Source organism: Hypomesus transpacificus, chromosome 8 (assembly GCF_021917145.1).
Source record: "Hypomesus transpacificus isolate Combined female chromosome 8, fHypTra1, whole genome shotgun sequence".
Lineage (NCBI taxonomy): Eukaryota > Metazoa > Chordata > Actinopteri > Osmeriformes > Osmeridae > Hypomesus > Hypomesus transpacificus.
Window position 1 is genome coordinate 5,026,612 of NC_061067.1, and position 22,963 is coordinate 5,049,574.

A 22,963-nucleotide genomic window follows, 5' to 3' on the forward strand; every position below is an offset into this window, starting at 1 on the left:
CGTTTCACCGAATCCACAGCTTGTGTGAAATCTTGTGTCTCCCTGTGTCACACATATAATTCTGAGTATTCGGGCACTACCATAAATACGTTTTTCAAAGACTAACCTCAATTTAAATTGGCTACAGTAGGTCTACAATACGCAACCACCTCTCCCTTATAAAAACATGTCCTTACGAACCAAGACACAATGCCCCTTTTCTGCTGATCCAATTATTAGGCTTCCTCCGGTAGCCATAGTAGCAATTCTATGGCTAGTTTGGTCACAGCTAATGCTACTGTTAAAAGAAACAGACGGTTTTCTTCTGCTGCTAGCACGTAAACAACTTTGGTCAACTTATATAAATGCAATATAACCATAGTACTCATGTAGTATATTTTTGTACGAGGAAATCAAAAGTGATTCAAATAACACACTTTATTTCGATTTGAACCAAAAATATAGAAGTGATGAGTCTGGTTTCAATGTGTTGGCACAGAAATAAAAATTGGGCAGCTGGTAGGGTTGATTTCAGACATGCACAAGGAGCTACACAGAGCAAAGTAAAAACAATAGGAGAAGCCACCAGAGCAGTGGTTGTCAATCCTGGACCCCATAGCCCACTGTGTTGTATGCGTCCCTGCTCCAACACACCTGATTCAAATGAATGGGTCATTATCAAGCTCTGCAGGAACTTGTTTATGACCCTCTCATTTGAATCAGGTGTGTTGGAAAAAGGGAAATATCTAAAACACATTCCAGGTAAAACAAATTAATATAATTAGGGTTCCAAACAGTACCCTGCGAAGCTGGCAAGTACTCTCTGTGGAACCTGTACTCAGAGGGTTCTTCTATTGTTGGCAAGAGTTGCATCTCTACAGCTCCCTTTTGCCATGGTGTACTGCAATATACATTCTTTTTTCTAATGATCATTATCATATCCTTAAAGGTCCTTGTTTTGAACTTGATCAATCCTGGACATCAAAGTAGTCTATAACAGGCTCTTCCTTGACCATCTTAGACCAGCTGCATCCACCGTCGCTTCTGGAAACACAAAAACAAGAACCACAATGATCAAAACTCAGCCATATACCTGAAAATACTATAATAATACTGTAATATTCAGTCATTCCTTCGCCAATGAACAGCCATTACAGTGAAGACTATATATGGAACAAATAACTAGAGACGTTTAGGGTAAACTGCAGAGCCATTCCCAATGTATGGGCCAAACACTGAGACAACTCACTTGCTGCTATGTTGTTTGATGTGGGCGATGGGTGGGGGGGCTCTGGTGGCCGTCTCTCTCTCGATCAGAGACGTCAGGGTTGAATTTGGACAGAGAGACTTCCCCCTTGAAACAGCACAAAAACACGTATACCATTTTCGTTTGTCCAACATTTATTGACGTCGACAACATCTGCAAAGCAGCATACCCTCATTTGTAACAACTAAAAAGCAGCTACAATGGGACAAAGAGTTAAATACGCCCACTATGCAAATCAGCCAACCATTCAGTCCTACGAGCCCCGACTTTGACACAGCCCGAGTTCGACCAACTCATCAGACCACATCCAAGTGCAACAGACCTGCATAACCGAGTCGAGCTTGGTTTACGGCAAGCGTTTCCAGTTACCTGGTGGCCGTGATGACCACGTTGCGTTTGGGCTCGCTGTCGTAGCTCACACTCTCCACGGTGTAGGCCTCCGCCAGCTCGTGGACCATCTTCCTGTGCTCACGGTTCATGGGTGGGAAGCAGTGGCTCCTCTTGGGCTGCTTCCCCTACAACCACCATCCACACAGCAACACACTTTACTCACACGGCACACGAGAACAACTGTCAAGGTGTTTAGTCTCAACAGTCACGCCGCAGAAATGCTTACCTTGCTAACCAGCTCAACCAGATTCTTAATCTCCTCTTCTACCTCCCTCACAAACTTAAAATCTTTCCTAAAAATCAGAAAATTGTATTATGAAAAGTGTTCACCTTTACAACAACAACAAAAAGCAGTCAAAAGACCGACCAGAAGTGAAACTTCTGACTCAGACGTTTAAGTTAAGATTTATGATTTAAAAGACATTAAGAATAGTTTTAAAGACATCTTGAGTATGTCAGCGAGTGCCTTAGCATGGAGGAACAGTCGGACTCCATGTTGTGGTACCTGGCATCGTCTCGGAGGCTGTCGCTGTATTTGGAGGTGGAGCGGACGTTGAAGGGATCCACAGACACGTCGATCTGCAGAGCTTCAGCCAGTCTCCTGTTCCTTTCCAGGGCAGCACACTCCTGGTCACACTCCAGCCTGGGGGACACAACACAGTCCAGGTCACAGCGACGCACTCCCCAGTCCTGCAGAGATGCTGTCGAAAATCTACCGTCTAAAGAGACAGCTGCAGGCCCAGATTACCTGTTCTGTTTCTGCTCCTTCTTGGTGATGAACTGAGCGATGTCTACCGAGTCTCCCAGCTGCATGTCAGACAGACGGCTCGCCATGGCGATGGCGGCATACCTTTAACACACAGAGGATGAAAGAGGATGATACAAGAGGATGAAACTATAGCGACCACACAATTAATACACACCCATCACTCTCTAATTTGTACAGAACTGACCTCTGGTATGAGCTGGCAGCCTCTGTGCAAGGCACCATTTCCTTTCTCCTGCCACACTCACACTGTAGCGCCACCTGTTGGACAAGCATGGAAAATCACTAACTGGACAAAACGCAATCCAACGAAAGTGAGCTTGACCGTGGCCGTTTCATCCATTACACCAGGCAAGACCAATCAAGCACAGACCAGTACACCAGGTGAGCCATAGCGTACCTTGGTAGTGCAGGTGTTGCGTGGGCAGCTACTGCCCTTGTGGCAGGGGGCGGAGCAGGGGTGCCCACAGTCGGGGCGTGCCAGCACGCAGGCCTGGCGGCAGGAGGCCTCCACCAGACACTCGCCACGGTGGCAGATACGGCGACAGCGATGCAGGTCGCACGGCAGCATCTTGTTACAGACCAGGCCGCAGGAGATGTCCTGCAGGTGGCAGGGGATGTTGCTGCGTTGCTACGGAGACACGTGGGGGTGAAACCAGGGGGTTAGCAGAGCTAGAGCGTGGTGACTTCACTGGGGCTTTTAGACAATGTTTTTCTTTTCCCCCCCACATACCTCGTGTTTCCCCATGCACCACTTGGTCGTCAGGTAGGTACAGGGAGGACACTTCTCCTCACTGTGACAGTTATGGAAGACTGACAACACATGCAAGACACCAGGTGACAGTTGAGTAAGAGAAACTAAACCAAATATAATAGTGCAGCATAAGGCACGTCTCAGTGGGGGGTAGGGTTACCTGGATGATCACATTCATGCCTCCTGGAACACAGGTTCTTACACTCCGGTGGTTTGGTGCCACAAGCAATGGGCGGGAACAAGATGCTGTTACCACAGTGACACGCCAGCTCATCGAAACCTACAGTTAGATAGTTTGATATAACCAAGGTTTAGTAGAGTACAAGTCTTGTATTTGACTAACGTTGTATCTCTGAGCTAACAAACAAACCAGTTGAGGAAATGGCACTGTAGTGCAAGTACTGTCAGATATGTGAACTAACTGGCCACTAGGATGATTCAGACTAATAGTATAAAGGAAAATCCATGGCTTAAAATAAATATCTTGCCAAGAGAATGCCCCCTTGGAACTTGGCACCATCTGCTTGAGGTGCTAATGAACTAGTCAGCATCCACATGTGTGTTTTGGCATTGCCACAGGGGCATAAGCACAGCCCATGCTGGAACTCACTGGTTTGCCAGCAGGGTAGGCAGTTCCCACGGTGACAGACCTCCTGGCAACGGTGGAGGCCACAAGTGAGCTTGCCACCACAGATAAGAGAGCACTTGTGCTCCACAGCCTGGGGGGGGGGGGGGGGGGGGGGGGGGGGGGGGGGGGTAAAAACCAAATGTGGGCACAAGGAAACCAGGCAAGACAGGATTATGATATTTATAGAAGTATATCAAAGTATATAAGCTCCCAGGTCACCAACTGATCCCTCCTGGTCACTCACCACGCAGCACTGCTCATTACACTTATGCCGCCCACAATGGCGCTTTTTAGTACAGCGCTTCTCGCAGGAAAAAACAAGCTGGTCTACAATTGAGAGAAGAAGAGCACGTAACAAGAGTGAATCAAGGATGGGCTTCAGGAAAGCATTGTTTTCAGTCTGAACTTATACAGAGAAAGCCCCTCCTCAGATCTCACCTTCGTTGTGGATGGTGGCACAAGGAACCTCCTGTGAAGAAACCAAGGAAAGGTCTTTAATGTGGAGCCGTCTGCACAAAACACCCCTATATTCTGGCCTTTAAAGAACATGCTGAGATGAGGGGTTTGGCTGCCTCGGCAGCTCACCAGTGCAGATCAGGTGTGACTGTAGCCACTGGTAGCTTTCCGTCTGTTCCTTTAATTGGCTCACCTTGATCTTGGAGCCGCATCGACACCTGACGGTGGAGGTGAGGGAGCAGGGGCCGCAGCTGCCCTCGTGGCACAGCTTCTCACACAGGTGGATGGAGTCTAGGGGATGGGGGGATAGGGTTAGGTCAACACTCATCACACTCATCTACTGCTGTTAGGCAAAGAACAGGACAACAGTAACAACTGTCTGATGCTCTACAGCTGAACTAAAAGTGAGTCTAACTGACCAGGAAACAAACTGGTTTGAAACTGGCTTCAGTGTGCAGACAGACATCTGGTCCAGGCTGGACATAAATTGCCAACAAGGAGATTGAGAAATACAGTCAAGTTGTTGTCCCCTGGCCAAATAAAGGCATAGAAAATGAAGCAAGGTGTTGACCATAGATAATAGCAGGCTGTATAAGGGGCTAATGTTTAGGGAAACATTGCACCTAGTCCAGCGGTCCCTCTCCCTCACCGTTTGACCCGCAGGGCAGGGGTTTGTTACAGGTCTTGCCACAGGAGGGTATGGGATCGGAGCAGACACGCCGCTCGGAGTAGCCCAGCTCCAGGAGCTTGGCCAGGGCCGTCTGCCCACAGGGACAGCTCTTCACCAGCCTGGGGGAGCGAGGGCAAGGCTGGCACGGCCCAGGGTGGCACACCTGCTGGCACCGGTGGGCCTCGCACTCCAACATCCTGGAGCAGAGTAGGTAAGGAGATACTGTAGCGAGCGCTGTCAGGAGGAAGGTTGGTTCTTTGATTCCGTTAAATAAATAATAATAATAAAAAAAATAATATATATATATATATATATATATATATAGGTGGGTCGTCTGAAATATTGGGAGTCTTTTGAAGCTAATTGAATGACATATTACAATGTCAGACTGCCTCGAGTTGGAACAACTCACTTCCCACATGGTTTCTGACAGGAGAAGTGTCCCGAGCTGTCAAACGCTTCCTTATCCGTCCCACAGAGCACCTCACGAGTGACAACGCCACAGTAGCAAACTGCAAGAACAAGACAACAACTGGTAGAGAGTAGGATTGTAACGTTTGCTAAAAATGCCTGCAGAAAGACAGATATTCAACCTGAAACTGAATATCAGATAGACTTAGTTCTTCATGATGCTAGGCGAGGCTCACCTTGCTGGACTTGGAGCTGGCATGGTTGGCACTGTCCATTGTGGCACACCTGGGAGCAGGTGTGTTGGGAACAGTTGAGAGTGGCTCCACACACTGTGTCACAGTGGATGGATGTAGCCTGGCCACAGCGCATTGGCTGGCTTTGGAGAAAAGGACATTCATTTACAATGCATAGTGATCCTAATCATTTCAACAGTATAGGGACCTATGATGATAAGTATTCAGTCAATTTAGTAATTTTTCAGTAAATGTGATACCTAGTTCGTCCACAGATGCAGGCTTTATGGATGAAGGCAGGACACTGAGGACAAGGTCCAGGGTGACACAAACTACAAACAAAAAGGCAGATAGATATTCAGTTTCATAGAGCCTAACCTTTTTCCACTCTAATCTAATTTTGAGGGAGAATTGTCATATGGGTCTGATAGAGTTAGACACATGTTAGACAGCAGCTCTAATATGACGTCCAGCTGGTTTGTTTGTCTCCAGGTGGGGAGATGGTGGATCCAGGCTCACATGTTACAGGGATGGTTGCAGTCCGCCCCACTCCTCTTCTTCCCACACATGTCCCCACAGCTGTGAGGGATCTCTGTGCGCTGCCACTCTGGATTGGTCACCTTGCCTGGGGGGTGGGGGGGGGGGGGGGGGGGGGGTGGAAAAGAATAGAGAAGTACTTTCATTTAATATTTGTTAATAAACCATTCATTAATGACCGTTCTTTCACAAATCTGACTGATGGTAGTGAAGGCCAAGCAGTATTCTCTCACCACAAAAGCATATGTACGAATTTGGAGGCTTGAAGACCACGTTCTGACAGGCCGGACAGCGCCAGCCTTCAGTCGATTCTGCAGACGAGAGCACAGTCTACATTCCAGTCCTCAATTGCAAAACATCTCTCTATCAGGAATCTCAAAGTGGTTTCCTGTTTAAGGACAACACAGACGACAGCCCACAATATCAATCTGTCCGCGGAACGCTCTGCCTACCGTCAGCCTGCGAGGCCGGAGATCTGGCCCACTTCTTAATGCAGTTGAGATGGAAGACATGGTAGCAGCTCTGGCAGTTCCACACCGGAGCCATGAGCCTGATGACCTCACAGCACACCATGCACTCATACTTCTCCGCTGACAGCTGCTCGATCAGACACCCTGGGAGGAAGGGGTTATGAGGACGAAGGGGAATTAGAAATGTATTTAGAACGGGGTAAATCGCTAAACTATGAAATGTCTGTAGTGTGTATTTGTTACGTACAGTGCGACTCAAACAATTTACAGTCACAGAGAAGCATGTTTTTATCTCACCTGTCTGTGTCTCTTTGTTCTTGGGCAATGGGTCTCTCTTAATTTGCCCTGAACCAAACCTGTGGTCCGGATGGGGGGGCCTCCTCTGCCCTCTGTCTTGCAGGGGGGTCCGTCTCCCCTGGCCTCTGCCCTTCTTCCAGCTCTGCTCCTCATCCACCCCGTTACCCCCCCCGTCATGGGCAGAAGAGTCTCGGGCGCTTGCCCCCTTCTCTGGCTCCCTCTCTGCTTGGTTTGGCTCCTTGATCGGACCCTGTCGTCGTTTCGGTTCAGGGAATTTCTTGTGAAAATCGGCGGAGGTGTTGCCGCCGCCTTCCGCCCTCCGGCCTTGAGGATGCCGGTTCCCTGTATCAGATGGGCGGTCTTCCTCTCTGGACTCCCAGCCCCCTCGCCCTCCTCCTCCTGCAGCACGGTTCTCCTGGTTCTCCTTCTTAGAGAAGGGGTGAGCAGCTCTCTGGTTCCTGTGGCCAACATCCCCCTGATGGGGCTCCTGGCTGAATCTGCGGGGCTTCTTGGGACGGGTGTCCTGGTTGTCCTCACAGGGAGCCCTCATGTCGCTCAACCCAGGATCCCTCCGCCAGCTGGAACCATCTATATTGGGCCTCTCTGCAGGAGGAGTTGCGGGCCTTTGGCCCCCACCGCCACGGTACCCCCCTGATAGGCCAACATCTCCCCCAGGCCTCTGCCACCTCGGAGCCTGCCGTCCTGGGCCTGAGCCAAGGCCCCCACCACCACCGCCATATCCCCCTCTTCCTCTCCCTCTCCCTCTGCCTCTTGGAGCATCCCTATCCTCGCGCTGGAAGGGAGGGTAGGCATTCCCTGGGAAAGTTGAACTATAATGGACATATTGGGGGCTGGAATCTTCCTGAAACTGACTGTGTTGCGGTGCTGGACCATAGTTATTGTGACCACTCAGGTTACGGTTGTGGTCTGGCTTGGTACGACCCCTCCTGGACCGGTGTTGGTTGTGCTTCTGTCGTGATGCCCCATCTGGATTGAGCTCCAGTGAGTCTAAATATGAACAAAAAGGTAGAAAGTGATCGACCTACCGATCGACCTTTGTAAATAGATATCCAGGCATATACGCATAAATGTTAGAAAATGTTAACTAGTGGTTGGATATATAGGATGTCAAAGTTCACTTGGTCTTGCCTATGATGCAATCTCTGACACCGAGTCGATATTATACTGCGTAAACGCAGCCTAGCCTTAGTTAGTAACAAACGAGAGCTTATTTGACACACGACAAGTGCACTTTCATGCTGAAAGACCTGTTATATGACTTCCCATTCTCCCAGACGAAAAGTATCCAGATAGCTATCAGTTCCCAGCCAGAACTGATAGCTATCTGGATACTGTAACGATACAACTAAAGCTAGCTAGCTACCTGAGACGGACGAACCCTCAGCCATTCGTTGGACAGCTGACTAGCTGACCGCCGCTCCGATGTCCCGCTATTCTTTCCCCGCGAAGTTTGTGTCTGGCAAGCCGTTTTTTGTACAGCAACTGTTGAAATTAAGAACACATATTACACGTAAATAAAGGGTTGTCAACGAAACCTAACACGATATTAACTACACCTATCTGACTAACTGAAAGCACTTACAGCTAGCTATAGCCTTACATTATTCCTAGCTTCTCTTGTTGTGGTCACGCACAAACGTGTGACGGCGCTTCCTGCTGAAGCTGTCATCCAACTTTATTGAAACAAATGCTGCTGACACTGACAAAAACTGGTTCTAACCTGTTTAGAGGCATGTTTCACTGTCAATGTAAAATATGATCTACGTGTAAATGTATACATCACTTTTGTAATATGTATATAGTTATGTTTTAATTATATGGATAAACTGGTGCGTTGAACAACTGATCTTTTTCATGGAGATGTGTTCAATAAATGACCACAAGAAGGCGCTATGTACCCAAGACATTATTAAATGCGTGAGTTCACCACTCAAAGGCACAGAAAACGTTTTAATCATTTCAACAGTCACTACCTAAAAATAGCTGTAAATATGATTATTTTCAATTTTCTTAATTTAACATGTTTTCTTTGATCATTGCTTATGGGATGGGTAGGTAAAGTTAAATAATTAAACACAAAACAATGCTTATGTAAATAGATCTGGGTGTCACTGTTCCCCTCTTAAATTAAAATGCCTCTTGTGATGCGCGCGGAATATCATTCCAGCTGGTATACATCAGATGGTTTTCACAACTTCACAAAAAGTGGCCTCGATGAAAGAGTTTACAGGACCCCTGTATTTGTTAAATTGTATGAATAATGTATGAAACATACCATTTGGCCTACAGTTTCAACATCAGTGGCATGTGACTCCTTTTTATTTGATTAAATAGCTGACTGATCATGAGGTCGTCGATATCCAGTTTGTCAAGTGGATGTTGTATTTAACAGTGTCTTTACTACAACTACAACAATTGTAGACATATTTGACCAGGTCAAATGTAAATATATAAAAACATGTGTCCATCTAAATTACACATTTACTAAAACTTTTCAACTTTTGAAAATGAGCTGTTGATGGATGGCTATGCAACAGTTAAATGCCAATATAGTAGACAATTGTTACAATGAAAATGCATTAGGATAGTACATTGATTGTGTGTTGATTGCAAATCTCAAAACATTTTAATCTGCAGATCTGATCGTCTTTAAGTATAATGTCCTTTAGGCATGCGCAGAGTTCTTCTTCGTTTGTCTCCGTCATCCGAGGTGGGTGGGTGAGTGAGAGAGTGGCCGAGCGCGAGCGGGAGGGAGAGTGGTTGTGAATATCAAGACAGCGTTGTGCATTAAAAACGAAAAAACTGAAAGAAGAGGAGGGAAAGAAGAGAAAACCGAGACATTGCAGCAAAATTGATACAACTTGCAGATTACTGACCATGATATATTATAGAAAATACTGGACATTATAGAATGTTTTGACGACAACGAAAGGCTTGTTGAACATCCTCAAATTGCCTGTAATGAGGCCATCCGCTATTTCACATAGCCTTCATCTTCGCAGCTTTTGTTAAAGGCAAATATACATAGCTAACGGTATTTTTTTGTGATAATCATAGCAAGGGATAGGCATCGCACCGAGGGAGGAGACCGAAATTGTGTGCATTCCCTTTCCCCTTTCCCCTTGGGGACAGTGAAGTCATAGGAGGACCTACCAAGTAACTGGAGAAGAGACAGCTTTGTCACATCGCTATCTCGTTAGTAAACTAGCAGTTTCTTTTCCACACATACTCTCCGTCAGATCACGTAATACCGTTTTGCCAGTTTATTTTTTCATGGTTTAGACTTTCTGAGCAATTATTTCCATCATCCTCTGGGCGATTCCCTGCTGAAGGATGCCGGATCAAATATCGGTGTCCGAGTTTCTCTCGGAAACAACTGAGGATTACAATTCCCCCACGACTTCCAGCTTCACCACCCGCCTGCAGAGCTGTCGGAACACGGTCAACGTCCTGGAGGAGGTAAGGCCACATCTTGTTAACATTGGTCGCAGATGGATGGAAGTGCGCAATGGAGCACAACGCTATTAGAAGGACCATTGCGCACTGATGAATCATCACTGTAAAAAGACGGTCGTTGTGTTGTCTTTATAATTTCCCACAATTTAGGTTATCCACATACAAATGCCATTCTTCCAGTTAAGCATGTCTCCTTGGTTTATAAACCAAGCCAACAACCCATTTCCACATACTGGTGGTGGATCAATGGACGGAACTATCCTAACAGCGGTGTGTTGTTTAGCACTAAAAGCAAATTACATGTAGATGACATCATAAAAGCCACAAAACCCCGCCTTGTTAGAGTATTTTAACGGTAAATGTAATCTCTGTTAACCTCAAAGGCCTAAAGACCTCGTTTGTGGACCACAATGTCAGTGATGGTCTTACAAAAAGTGATGTCTTCCTAATGTATGAGACAATTCCATGATACTGTTAAGAGATAAAGAGAGGTACCATTTTAGCCCTGTGTGATGAGATTTAGCCAATTCTGAAGTGAAACTGACACTAGTGTGGCAGGCGGAGGGGGTGGATGGTATTGAAATAGTATAGTTCAGAGTAGGAGGAGGGTGTGCAGGCAGGCCCACTCCTCCATGGTCCCTGTTACATAACTCATACAGCTACAGACCAGAGGGGAGGAGAGGAGCCCTGGCTGTCCACACAGAGTGGGGGTAGGGATAGAGAGAGAAGGGGGGGGGGGGCGGAGGGGGAGGGAAGAGTGAGCTAGAGAGAGATGGATGGAGGGGGGGGGGGGGGTGGAGGAAGAGGGAGGGATAGAGAGAGTGAGAGAACCACCCAGCCACTGACAGGGTATACAGAGAGAGAGAGAGAGAGAGAGAGAGAGAGAGAGAGAGCAGGATTGAGGATTAGGAAGCTTTCCACACATTTGGTGTTTAACATCAGCCAGGCATCAGCTTGACTATTTCTATTGTTCTGGGCATATGAAGCTGTAGAGTGGCCTGGTCTTCTCATAACATGTGAGCCCAAAGAGCTTGCATACACACACACACTCACACACAGGCCATATATACACACACAGAGACACACACTGCGATGTGATGGCACTTCTGATCAAACAGATGAGTGTAATGGGGGCAGACAGGTGAGGACCATGTAGGTTAAGTCCTCACGCAGCCTAGGTTCCTGTTTCCTACTCCCTGTTCCCTTGCCCCCTGCCCCCTTGCCCCAGCCTCTCTCATCAAAAGATGCACGCACCTCTTCCAGTCCATATAAAACACATGACCTCATTTTCGACTTCAAATGCATTCAGCTCATGCTGCAGCTGAGGGCAATGTGTGATATTTTGTGGACCTCAGTAGTATGTGTAGAGCTGTGGATCAAAGACAACAAATTCTATTTTTTCTTCACTAATGCCAGTAATATCTTTACAGGAACAACAAACTAACCAAGATGCTCTACCAGCTCTCACAAGGCATACATTTACAGAACAAGTATATAGATGTCGTATGAAGCATTATGCTGTTAGCTTCACATACTGTTTTGATGGCACCGTACTGTATTGAAGTAGGAGGGTCACAATTTCACAAATCTGCATGACGCAGTCTTTGTAAAAGGAATAATGCCAAATTTCACTATTAGTTGGCCATGCATCTCCACATCTTAGTTCCCTCACTCTCCCTGAAGGTTTATAGTACAATAATAGAAAAGTCTGGACAGCAGGGCCAGACCCATGTTTATTCTCCACACGGAGCACATTTTTGTTCGTTTAGTGTAACAAGGAAAGGCTCTCGTCATGAATCACCTCACTGGCTCTGTGCCCCAGAGTCCGGAGACTGCAGCACAAACGAAAAACATCTGTCGGAAAGGCCGCCATGTGCGCCTGCCTGCAACAGCCACTCAAGAATTCTAGCACTGATCATATGACGAGGCGGACCCATGGCAACAAAGACCTGCAAAGTATAATCTTTCCTTTTTAAACAAAAATGAGACGCCAGTGAAGCGAGCATTCTGAAACATTTATCAGCAGTTGGGTGGTTTCTCTCAGTTCCAAAGTTAGGGTACTGCTATACACCTTCCAGATGTACCGCATTGGTGTAAACGTTGCTCGAGTTTCAACTCCGTTTCAGCTCTGTACAATACAGCAAGACTTGAGCGATGCTGACATCAGGGCCTTCTACCAGTGTGTGAGGCTTGTGCGCCATGGAGCATTTTCCAAACTCATACGGACAGAGGACTTAGGCTACACATGTGTTTAATACTGACTTCATATCCGAGAAGTCAGAGTTTGTCACAGGTGGCCAGGTGTTTTTGCTTTGTCAGTGTTGCTTAGAACCTCACTTGCCCTACAAATACACATGTCCACCTCCCGTAAACGCTGTATTGGTCTCCGCCGAAAAACCTTTAATTCAATAATGGATGGGTAGTATTTATACTGTGGAGTTATACATAGTCGTCCCAATTGAATCTATTTTATTGCTCGTACAGTACAATGAGCTTTCTCCATCCTCACTGGAGTCATTCTGAAAACCATTATCCCAAAAGTTTGAACGGTCCTCAAGCCCTCAGTACCCTTTCTCTGAGATCTCTCAGTGCCTCAGACTCATTTCCTCAGTATGTTGACAAGGTAAATTATGCAAAAGTACGGGGTGAATATTTCATGGTGTGTAACCTGAGGGGCATAGCTGGCCCGCTGCAGGGTCTGTCGTCATCCTGCTGGCTCGCCACTGTTCCCAGTGACTCATCTGAGAGGTGGCGAGAAACAGACTCACATCAGCGACACCAGAACCTCCCGTTTCCAACTCAACACATTCATTATTGATTACTGCTCGGAGACACTACTTATAGACGTTTTCCCTAACCACCATATGGAACAGAACCTAGCCAGTCACACAGTTGACCTCAAGTCACGACTAAAGCTCACAAGAGGGGGTATGCCCTCTGCCCTGACATGTTCATTACATTAGGGTTGGTGTCTTAAAAAAACCCAAAATGTAAACAATAAGCGGTGAGATGGCAAGATAGGGCAGCTATAAATAACAGCCTCAGATTACCACCGTCCTGTCTTGCAAAACAGGAAGTGACATCATAAAACAGATGGAAGCATGTGGAATACCACCTAAGATTTGTTGAAGGATCCTACTAGGCCTATGTGCTGTTTGACCGATATGAGACAGCAGCACATCTTGGTAAAATGTTAGTTGGGTAATGGCTATGCTATAGCATTGTGGCAGGTCATTATGTAGGCCTTGAAACTAGCAGGTCCCTGATCTTTGCATCTGACAAGATTTCTTGTTGCTCTTCTTAACCCTGTAAATCACAGAAATAAGGGGTCAGGCACTTGTAACTTGTTTACAAGGCCCTCCCTTCTCTCTGGCCTTCACATGCAGGTTTGCGTCACTCAGTTTGTTATTTAAACCAGGATTAACTGCAGCTTCCCTCTCTCCAGACAGGGAGACAGATCCAAATGTGACGAGCTAATTGTTAGGTTTTAGGTTTTCAGTTTCAATGCTGAGCTGTCTGACGGATGATCTCTGCACTCTTGGATTGGTCAGATGGGTCAGCTCTCAGAGAAGCTCCTCACCATGCCCTAGGACGGAGAAGCTCCTCACCACGCCCTAGGACAGAGAAGCTCCTCACCACGCCCTAGGACGGAGAAGCTCCTCACCACGCCCTAGGACGGAGAAGCTCCTCACCACGCCCTAGGACGGAGAAGCTCCTCACCACGCCCTAGGACGGAGAAGCTCCTCACCACGCCCTAGGACGGAGAAGCTCCTCACCACGCCCTAGGACGGAGAAGCTCCTCACCACGCCCTAGGACGGGGAAGCTCCTCACCACGCCCTAGGACGGAGAAGCTCCTCACCACGCCCTAGGACGGAGGAGCTCCCCACCACGCCCTAGGACGGAGAAGCGCCACACCACGCCCTAGGACAGAGAAGCGCCACACCACGCCCTAGGACAGAGAAGCTCCTCACCACGCCCTAGGACGGAGAAGCGCCACACCACGCCCTAGGACAGAGAAGCTCCTCACCACGCCCTAGGACGGAGAAGCTCCTCACCACGCCCTAGGACGTTTTCCTGCCAGAACTAGGAAACCCCTCAGTATACTGGCAGAGACCTCTCACACCACGTCACAGTCATGCTTTTTCAATGAAGCATAATAAATTAAACAGCCCAATTTCTTTTTCATGCTCCAGTATGCAGTTTAATGTGTTTAAAAAAAAAAAAATTTTACTGGCCGAGATAATTCCAGATTTGGACTAAAAGTGGGAGTTTCAGTTGACTAGGAAAGTGTGCATGCATGAATGGAATGGAATAGTCATGATGTTTTGAGATTGGAAAGAGGAGAAGATATCGGAACGACAGGCTAAGAGGATTTTTCCCCGGAAGAATCAAATGGAAGCTCCTCACGATACGGATGACACATTGTCATGTGATTCCTCATCCATGTCATGTGATTCCTCATCCATGTCATGTGATTCCTCATCCATGTCATATGCTAACTACATGCCACTGGCAAGAAACACTATCTGTTTTGTCACGTTGTTTACTGTCACAGGAGATTACATCTCCATTTGAGCAAGACATACACCACATATTTGCCCCCTCATTTAATTCAACATGTCCAATGACAGATGTGCACTGCAATCAATCTCTGGTTCCCTCTGCTTCTTGCTTCTCACCATCAGAGGTGAAAGAGACCCAAGGATACACTGAAGTGAACTGTTATCTGTTAACTGCCACAGGGGACAACTGGTCAATGTGAGCTGTTTCTGTGGCAAACAGTTCCTTTTCCATCCACCACATCACCCATCAAAATAAAACATTTCCAATGTCCTCTCTTTGTTTGGTTGCATGCGTGTTCCCCAACTAGAACAAGTTGTACAAAAACAATGAATTATTCAGGTACAACAAGACAGGTTTTTCATACCCCGTTTTTACATAGTGAGTGCAGTCTATTTAGGACTTCTTGCAGTACCTTAACATCATTTTCAGTTCAGGACAGATGTGCCTGGATACATTATTGATGAAGTGGTGTATTTTTTCTTCCTCTATCCCTTGTGTCAAAGGAGGTCTGTGTATGGAATACAGTTGCTTCATTAGCTCTTTGTACCCTCCTCCCTTTTCCATGCCACCTAACCTACATTGTCATAGGAAAAAACTCATTCAAACCAGCCTATCATGTAGAACGGCTTTTAAGGTAAACAGGAAATGGTTTTGATTGTCCCTCATAACTCCACCAGAGGCTCTGTCTCATGGAAGGAAAATCGGAGGTTCCAGCTTGAAAAAGCGCCATGTAAGCACGTCAGCCATGACTGTTCCGTGTGGGTCAGCGTGTCCATTAGGGAAGCAGAGAGCCGGCCAAGGGAGAGGATTGTCCGTTAAACAGCAGCCCTCCTCTCAGCCAAGGCCCCATGCTGCCAGCCTCAGACAGATGTGAAGCCCTCCCCACGTCTCCCCCACTCTCCCTTTGCCTAAATCAGGGAAAGAGAGGGGGATCAGAGCCTAAAAGCCCCGCTGGCGGACCTAAGCCTGGTCAGGGGCTAATCCGCTGTCTGCTAATAGCCCTTGATGATATATGCAGTGCAGCTGTGGCAGGAAGGTAGGCCAACAGCTGTGGCACACAGACTGATTATCAGATTTTCCTCTCAGACGGCAAACAAACCCAACAAACAAGCAAGCAAACCAAATGCACCAAAAACACAAACACACCCCTCTACCGCCCCAACCCCCCCCCCCGTACCCCCGCTGTGAAAGAGGAAAACCCACAACAGATTGGAATTATGGCTCGGAGATTTCTTAAGGATTTCTTTTTGGGGTAGACTTGGGTCTTAGTAGGGTTAGACGATGGCTTTGTCCTGGGGCTGTGTGGTGTCAGTGGGGTGCCATGGATCGGGTGGGTGTCCACCACCACTGAAACAAAGAAACTCCAAATCTGCTTTGCTTTACCAGCAGTTGTTTTCCATTGAATAAGCATCCGCTTGTTGATTATCTGTTTTGTGTGTGTGCTGAGGTGTGTGTGGTGTATTTGTGTGTGCTGAGGAGATTGTTTGTGTGTGTGTGTGTGTGGGCTTAGGGGTTTGTGAGTGTGTGTGGGCTGAAGTGTTAGTGTGTGTGTGCATGCTAGCATGTGTGTGTGTGTGCTGAGGCGTGTGTGTGTGTGCGTGCCGAGGTCTGTGGCCTTCCTCCAGGATGGCCCTGAGGACCACAGAGACAGGGTGACTCACTGATGCATACTCTTCTGCCTTCAGGCATAAACACTCCAGCGATGTCTGAGAGCAGAGCATGGATGGTGTTATGCCCTGAACCGTGTGTGTATGTGTGTGTTGTCTTTTCCGATGTGTGTGCGTGCAGTGTGTGTGTGTGTGTGATTGTACGTGCATGTGTCCGTATTTAGACCAATGTATTGGCTAAGTGTCTGACTGATGTGTGACTGTGTGTATCAGCTGGGCACTTGATACGGTTTTTCATCTGAAGAGCCGAACATGCCTACCAGCGGAGGGCTACATGGCTCCGACACGGCGTTACACAAGCTAGCTTCAGCAGGATCATATTGTTGGCTTGGAGTCAGAGCAGACCAAAGGATTTCAGCTGTAGCAGTTCTTTCAATGTTTTCAAGTGAGCACATCTGCTGTGGCCATATCCACAACAGCGAGGGTGAAGTCTGTTGGGGAGAAGTACATTGTAACAAGTTTGGTGCTAGTTACCATGACTCGAGTGTGTTGTGAACACAATAGCCGGCTGGAGTGGACTGTATGTACACCTGTGGTTTGGTGGAAGGGCTGCACTCCGGAATCCCATAAAAGCTGAAATTGGAGACGTGTCCGCAGAGGACTCCCAAGGAATGCTGTTAAAGTGCAGGGCTCCGGAACTCTGGCCGAGAGGGTTAGGCGACCATGTGGTGAGGAGCTGAACGTTCAGCTTCACAGGGGATGACAGAAATATGCCACTTCTGATTGGCTGTGTTATTGTGGTGCAGGGTGGGGTTGCAGATTTGTCCGCTGCCATCCCAAACATTGGGGGTTGGCTAACCAGGTCACTATGTGTAAGACATGTAAATTATCTGAAAAAAAAAAATAATAATTGCCTAGCAATGCTTGTTTGTCCACCCAGAAAGGAGGTCCTCAGCAGGGTCTCAGCCAGGCAGCTCCTTTCTGGGTCGTCACATCCAGGAATCGGCCCATTTCCTCCTCTGGAGGCTAGGAAGCAGAGGTAAGACACTTATCAGCCAATCACAGATCAGAGAGATCTGTGATAAAGCAGAAGTGAGAGACCTATCAGCCAATCACAGATAAGAGAGATCTGTGATAAAGCACGCGGCCGCTTTGAAACGTGCCAGGGTTTGTTTGTATTAGCTGGTGGGGTTTGTATTAGCATGCCATCCTCTGGGTTTATACATTGGCAAACGGTGTATGGCAAAGTATTTTAAACATTTACCACCAGAAGGTTGTTTACCTTACAGCTTATAGGGATCGTCGGACTTCAGGTTCAGCAGGTTTGTTGAAGGTGGCTACTCATTTCTACAGTCGCTCAGTTTGTTGCTGAACAGTGTTTGAGCTAAACAAACAGCAATGAGGTGTGATCAGAGGGGTTTGGTAGCTGTGTGAAGTACCATGCAAGCATCTGGCTGTCTTGGTTATGGATTGGCATGTGAGATACTTGCTTCAGAGAGAAGCAAACAACCCCCTTCAGGTCATTTCTTAACTGGGTAGTTGGTATCCTATTTCCTCGTGATCTTTTTGTTGATTGGCAGATGTGGTTCCTTCATCAACATAGCAAAACAGAGAGAGTGAGATCCCACTCTGGAGATGAATGTCGGGTCTTTTTCTGTTCTTGTCTGACGCTCTTGAGGTTGATGTTTGGCGCCTGAGAGCTCTCGCTACTCTCCTACTGTTTCTATTTTCACTGGGCTACGTGGAGCGGCTTCTGGTGACAGACTTGGTCTTTATGCTTTCATCGTCTTCTCTCAGGCAACCCGCCTCTCAGTCCAGCTCAAACTTCTACTTCTCCTTTTCACTTCACTCCTCGTCGTCACTCTTCCTTTTATATCTATTAGTAATATGTCAAGGCTGATGTGTGAAATTAACACCTTCATTCACACAGCATTCTGTCACAACATCTGTCAACTAGCCTCTGAATGTCACACCCTTTGCAGACCAGAAGTTGTCCCTTTCTTGCCCCAAACCAGAACCAACCACATACAGCATGGTCGCCTTGCATCAGGTCGCAATGTTTTGCTTCTATGCAAAGCTGAAAATACTGGTGATCCATCCATAGAAACATACGATGCTTGCATTCGCACATGTGCTTGTGAACCCTCAGGTCTGTCGAAGTTGGCAAACCTTGCCACAGTCAACCCAGCTGCGGAACCTTTCTCTACAGCGTTCTCTCTACTTGTCTTCTCTCTTTCCTCCCCTCCTTCTCCTGTACTCCGTCTCCCTCCTTGCCAACACCAACAGCCATGACAGCCTCTCACACCCTCTCACTCTCTGTGTTGGCGGCAGTCTAATCCCTAAGTTAGTTAGAATCACAGCATACCTATTGACCCTGTTGCCTAAATAACTCTTCGCCATGACCCATAATCCTTAGTAGTGTTAGCTTGCTCCCTCTGAGACCTGTTCCTTATCATGGGAGGCGTTTCTTTGTCATTAAAGAAAAGCCATTTGCTGTTATGCAACATTGAAATCACTGAAATCATTTTATCGTTGTGTCAATGTGAGAGAGGGATAATGCAGCCTGACCTCAGCTACTTTTGGAAATGTTACATCCTCCCATTTTCATTTGAAAGTTCAGGTTTCTCTCTCTCGCTCTCTCGCTCTCTCGCTCTCTCGCTCTCTCGCTCTTTCTCTCGTGCTTCAGGCCAGTTAAAGGGATGTTCACTCGTTTCCTGCCAATGAAAACTCTCCACCCTTCCTGTTAGAGTCCAGAAAATCTTCTGTTAAAATACACTTTAAGTGCTAACTGTGTTTGTTTGATTACCACCTACGGACAGAGGCCTTTAACACTGCATAGGTTTCTTTTTAGTATTTTAGATATTCATTTAAGCAGACAGACAGTTAACTCTCAACAACTCCTCTATAGTTGCTTGTACTTCCAAAAAATGAAGAATGTGGTGCTGATGTGTGAGACTGCTAGCTATATCACATCTCCGTGGTAACCACCCTTCTGTCTTCTACGTGTGATCTTGTTCATCCCGGGAGAAGAGACAGGGAGAGAGAGAAAGAGCGAAAGATAGGAGGACTAATCCTGCAGAGAAAATGACTGGGAACACAGTACAACACAGTACTGCTATGAATCACCTAGAAAGAGCACAACTTCCCGGCTGCTGGGAGAGTTTATCATTCGTCAGTTGACAGGACCCTGTCTGTCATCTCATTGGACAGGGACCAGGAAGTGACTTCCACTCAGCAACAGGCCCAGCTCCTTCCTGTTCCCTGGGGAAGGCCGTCTGCAGAGTCAGGATAAGGGATCAGGCAGGAAGTGTGAAGAGACAGTCCTCCTGGGGACACTCCAGTCAGACACCCCAGTGCCCTTCACCCCCAGCCTCCAAGCCCCTTGACCCCCCAGACCCCACCCTGCTCGGGTCAGACCTGCCTGGAGCTTAAAAACATTCTGACGCTCACACGTCAGACTTCACAGCCTTTAGTCCTGGAGCTACTCAACACGAGGAACTCACAGAGGGTTCTGGAAATGTAATGTTTCTCCTTATATCAGAATACATGAATTAAAATCGACTCCTCCTGCTGGAGTAGTGAAGGCTTGGAACAACGTTGGAGGCCCTGGCCCACTCACCCCTCCCACTGGGTCGTTTCAGAGCTCCCTATTGGCTGTTGCTAGATTAGAACAAAGCATTGACTATATTGAATAGTTTGCAGGCTTTGAGAGGGCAGAGTTTTGATGCATTCTTGCTGGTTGCCAGGGTGCACAGAGGACTGTGTGCCAAGCTAGCTGTGTTCAATTGATTTTATTCTGGCTTCAAATTCGGATTGCTAGTTTGTGTATGCCTCCTTCGCAAATGTTTCCTGGTAATTCTGAAGCATACAGTGGCCCACAGCAGATTACATAGAGAGAATTAAAAATGAATTGAAGAAATGTCACTTGTGTGGATGGTGGGCCTTTCTTTGGTCCGCTTCTTTGTACCGGTAGTCCTGTTTGAACCCCCCCTCTCCCAAGCGTCGTCTCCAACACATTAGCAGCTCCCCCCCTTCCTCTGCCCCTCCAGCTAGAGTTAGCATGTTAACGCGTTTGAACAGACCAGCGCCCGTGTTCTACTCCGCTAATGTAAGAACATGCTGGTATCAAAGCCGAATATTTAATTACATGCAGCACAGACACAGAGCGGATTTGAGGTTTGACCTTTGGCGGGGGGTGCCAGCTGGTCCCGACGTGGGCTCCAGCCGGGCTCCAAGCTGCCTGCTGTGGCCTGGCCAGACTCTGGCCCCTGGGCTCCTCTCACCAGGCTTTCTTCTTCTTCTTCCCCTGTTTCCCTCCTCCTCCTTCCCTCTTCACATCATCGGATACTCTTCTTCTCCTCCACTCAGCTATGACCTGACCTGGTTAGCCCCCCGTCCCCCTAAACTGGAGCATCTTTGCCTGCTGCACCTCATATTAATCTGATATGGATTATGGTTAAGGGGGGGTTGGCGGGTCCTGATGACCTGGTCTGCATCCATGTTATCGGGCTTTTGGTAATCATTTCCTGGATTGTATAGGCTCACATGCAACATGGAAACTGCTGTTACGAAATAAGCATTACTGAAGACTAGACTGGGAATAGCACATAATATTGTATAATGGGGTTGTATGAGGTCATATTACAAAAACCTTTCCATACACTGTGTGTGTGTGTGTGTGTATAATGACAGCAAGTCTGAGCATATGTTAGAGAGACTGTAGCAAGTAATGAGGCCTTGACCCCTCCTCCAGTGTGGGAGATCAAAGGCTTGTGGGCGGGGCCAGAGAGCCTGGGGGCAGGGCCAGTGAGGCCGTAATGAGGGCAGAGCCATGCTAGCACCAGCCACAGTTACAAACCTCAAGGTCAGATTAATTACGTGGTGGAGTGTAATTAGCTGGACGTTGTCCGTGCCTCCCCCATTCTGACCAGCGGAGCCTGAAGTAAAGCAGACTGTTTGTGTATTTATCACTTTTATCAGTAACCATGGCAGGGTTACTTACTCCATTCACTGATATTGACATGGGGGAAGGTGTGTAGTGGTGGCTGTTCAGGCCTAGACCCTAGTGTTGCATACTGAATGAGAAGAGGCAGGATCAAGAGAAGCCATGAATAATCAGGAGACTGTGTGTCTGTGTCTGGCTGTGTCTCGGGCCTTTGTCTGACTGTCCGGGTTTTTGAGACTTGGGAAGCTCTGAAAGATCCAAATCACATGGTGAAGCAGCCATGTCTGGTGGTGGACGATTTGATTTACTGATAATTGACTAAATAGTGCTGTGACTGTAGCACAGCCAGCAGCTGGACAACAAGTCGATACACCCCCCCAGGCCTTTCCAGCGTTGCTGTGGGAGGCCGAGAGAAGCGGAACACCACAAGTCTCCTATTTGCACGCCCTGTTCAGAGAGAGGATGGGAGAGAGAGGATGGGAGAGAGAGGATGGGAAAGAGAGGATGGGAGAGAGAGGATGGGAGAGAGAGGATGGGAGAGAGAGGATGGGAGAGAGAGAATGGGAGAGAAAGGATGGAAGAGAGAGGATGGGAGAGATAGGATGGGAGAGAGAGGATGGCAGAGAGAGGATGGGAGAGAGAGAATGGGAGAGAAAGGATGGGAGAGAAAGGATGGGAGAGAGAGGATGGGAGAGAGAGGATGGGAGAGAGAGGATGGGAGAGAGAGAATGGGAGAGAAAGGATGGAAGAGAGAGGATGGGAGAGAGAGAATGGGAGAGAGAGGATGGGAGAGAGAGGATGGGAGAGAGAGGATGGGAGAGAGAGGATGGGAGAGAGAGGATGGGAATGGTCTCACCGTGCCGAAAGCAACAGGCGTCCCTAACAGAAATAAACACCTGCTTCTAGTTCAGAGTCTCCGCTGCCTTGTTTCTACTGACTGAAATCGAGGAAATATAACATGGTAACTCCAAGACACTCACATTGAACCACAGTGTTTGACAGTATCACATTGGGAGATCCAGAGTCTGCTTCATAAAATCATGGATATTTACAGCATGGGATGCTTGTTGTGTTTTGATCTTGATATTCACCCTTCTTAAAGCCCGTAAATCTGATAACAACCTTGTCTCCCTTTCTCTTCTTCTCCTTCTCTCCTCCTCCCTTCCCTCCTCATCTTGTCCTTGTCTCCTACCAGGCATTGGACCAGGACAGGACATCTCTGCAGAAGGTCAAGAAGTCTGTCAAGGCCATCTACAACTCCGGTCAAGGTGAGAGAGAAGGCCCTTATCCTGCAGTGACCGGGGCATTAGGGGGTGGGTTGACTGGGCTGCAGTTTGTCCCGAATGGTTGTGTTTAGTCTGTAACTTGACAGGATGACAAACACGGATGAGAATGTTCCGGGCAAGTTAAAAGTGTCGGACTGATACTCACGTAGTCCTCCGTTCAACTAATTAAAACAAAAAGTCTGTTTATGTGCACAATAACATTCCTACATTCTGTATAGACTAAGCA

The 22,963-nt window shown here is 47.5% G+C and overlaps 2 protein-coding genes across 5 annotated transcripts in view; one reads left to right on the forward strand and one right to left on the reverse strand.

Annotated features, from left to right (window-relative positions):
• Positions 1-402: 402 nt before the first annotated feature.
• On the reverse strand, positions 403-8,546 carry nfx1 (nuclear transcription factor, X-box binding 1). Of its 2 annotated transcripts, none has more exons than XM_047024292.1 (24): positions 8,480-8,546; positions 8,243-8,361; positions 6,859-7,866; positions 6,544-6,705; positions 6,325-6,402; positions 6,074-6,179; positions 5,815-5,886; positions 5,558-5,697; positions 5,323-5,422; positions 4,890-5,107; positions 4,434-4,531; positions 4,223-4,253; positions 4,029-4,111; positions 3,767-3,875; positions 3,317-3,436; positions 3,136-3,215; positions 2,803-3,033; positions 2,590-2,663; positions 2,385-2,486; positions 2,142-2,279; positions 1,863-1,929; positions 1,616-1,761; positions 1,229-1,333; positions 403-1,023 (listed from the first exon to the last, which is right to left on the reverse strand). In XM_047024292.1, the coding sequence occupies exons 2-24, from the start codon at positions 8,265-8,267 to the stop codon at positions 948-950; spliced, it is 3,369 nt and encodes a 1,122-aa protein (XP_046880248.1). In that variant the 5' UTR covers positions 8,268-8,361; positions 8,480-8,546; the 3' UTR covers positions 403-947. The 2 variants fall into 2 exon arrangements, with proteins under 2 accessions (XP_046880248.1, XP_046880249.1); XM_047024293.1 differs by having other exon boundaries at positions 8,462-8,522.
• Positions 8,547-9,443: 897 nt separating this feature from the next.
• asap1b (ArfGAP with SH3 domain, ankyrin repeat and PH domain 1b) overlaps positions 9,444-22,963 on the forward strand; it is a 37,184-nt gene continuing 23,664 nt past the window's right edge. Inside the window, exons 1-2 of one of the 3 annotated variants that reach the window (XM_047024289.1) lie at positions 9,444-10,338; positions 22,647-22,719. In XM_047024289.1, the coding sequence (XP_046880245.1) occupies positions 10,213-10,338; positions 22,647-22,719 (199 nt within the window). In that variant the 5' untranslated portion in view covers positions 9,444-10,212. The remainder of the gene's footprint in view (positions 10,339-22,646; positions 22,720-22,963) is intronic. The other 2 variants (XM_047024290.1, XM_047024291.1) reach the window with 2 other exon arrangements.

Excerpts from the sequence above, each read along its gene's own strand:
- nfx1 (XM_047024292.1), bottom strand. The coding sequence starts at position 8,267 with ATGGCTGAGGGTTCGTCCGTCTCAG. Across the intron at positions 5,423-5,557 it reads CCAGCTCCAAGTCCAGCAAG|TTTGCTACTGTGGCGTTGTC; the intron begins GTGAGCCTCGCC and ends TTGTTCTTGCAG. Across the intron at positions 1,024-1,228 it reads ATCAAACAACATAGCAGCAA|AAGCGACGGTGGATGCAGCT; the intron begins GTGAGTTGTCTC and ends TTGTGTTTCCAG.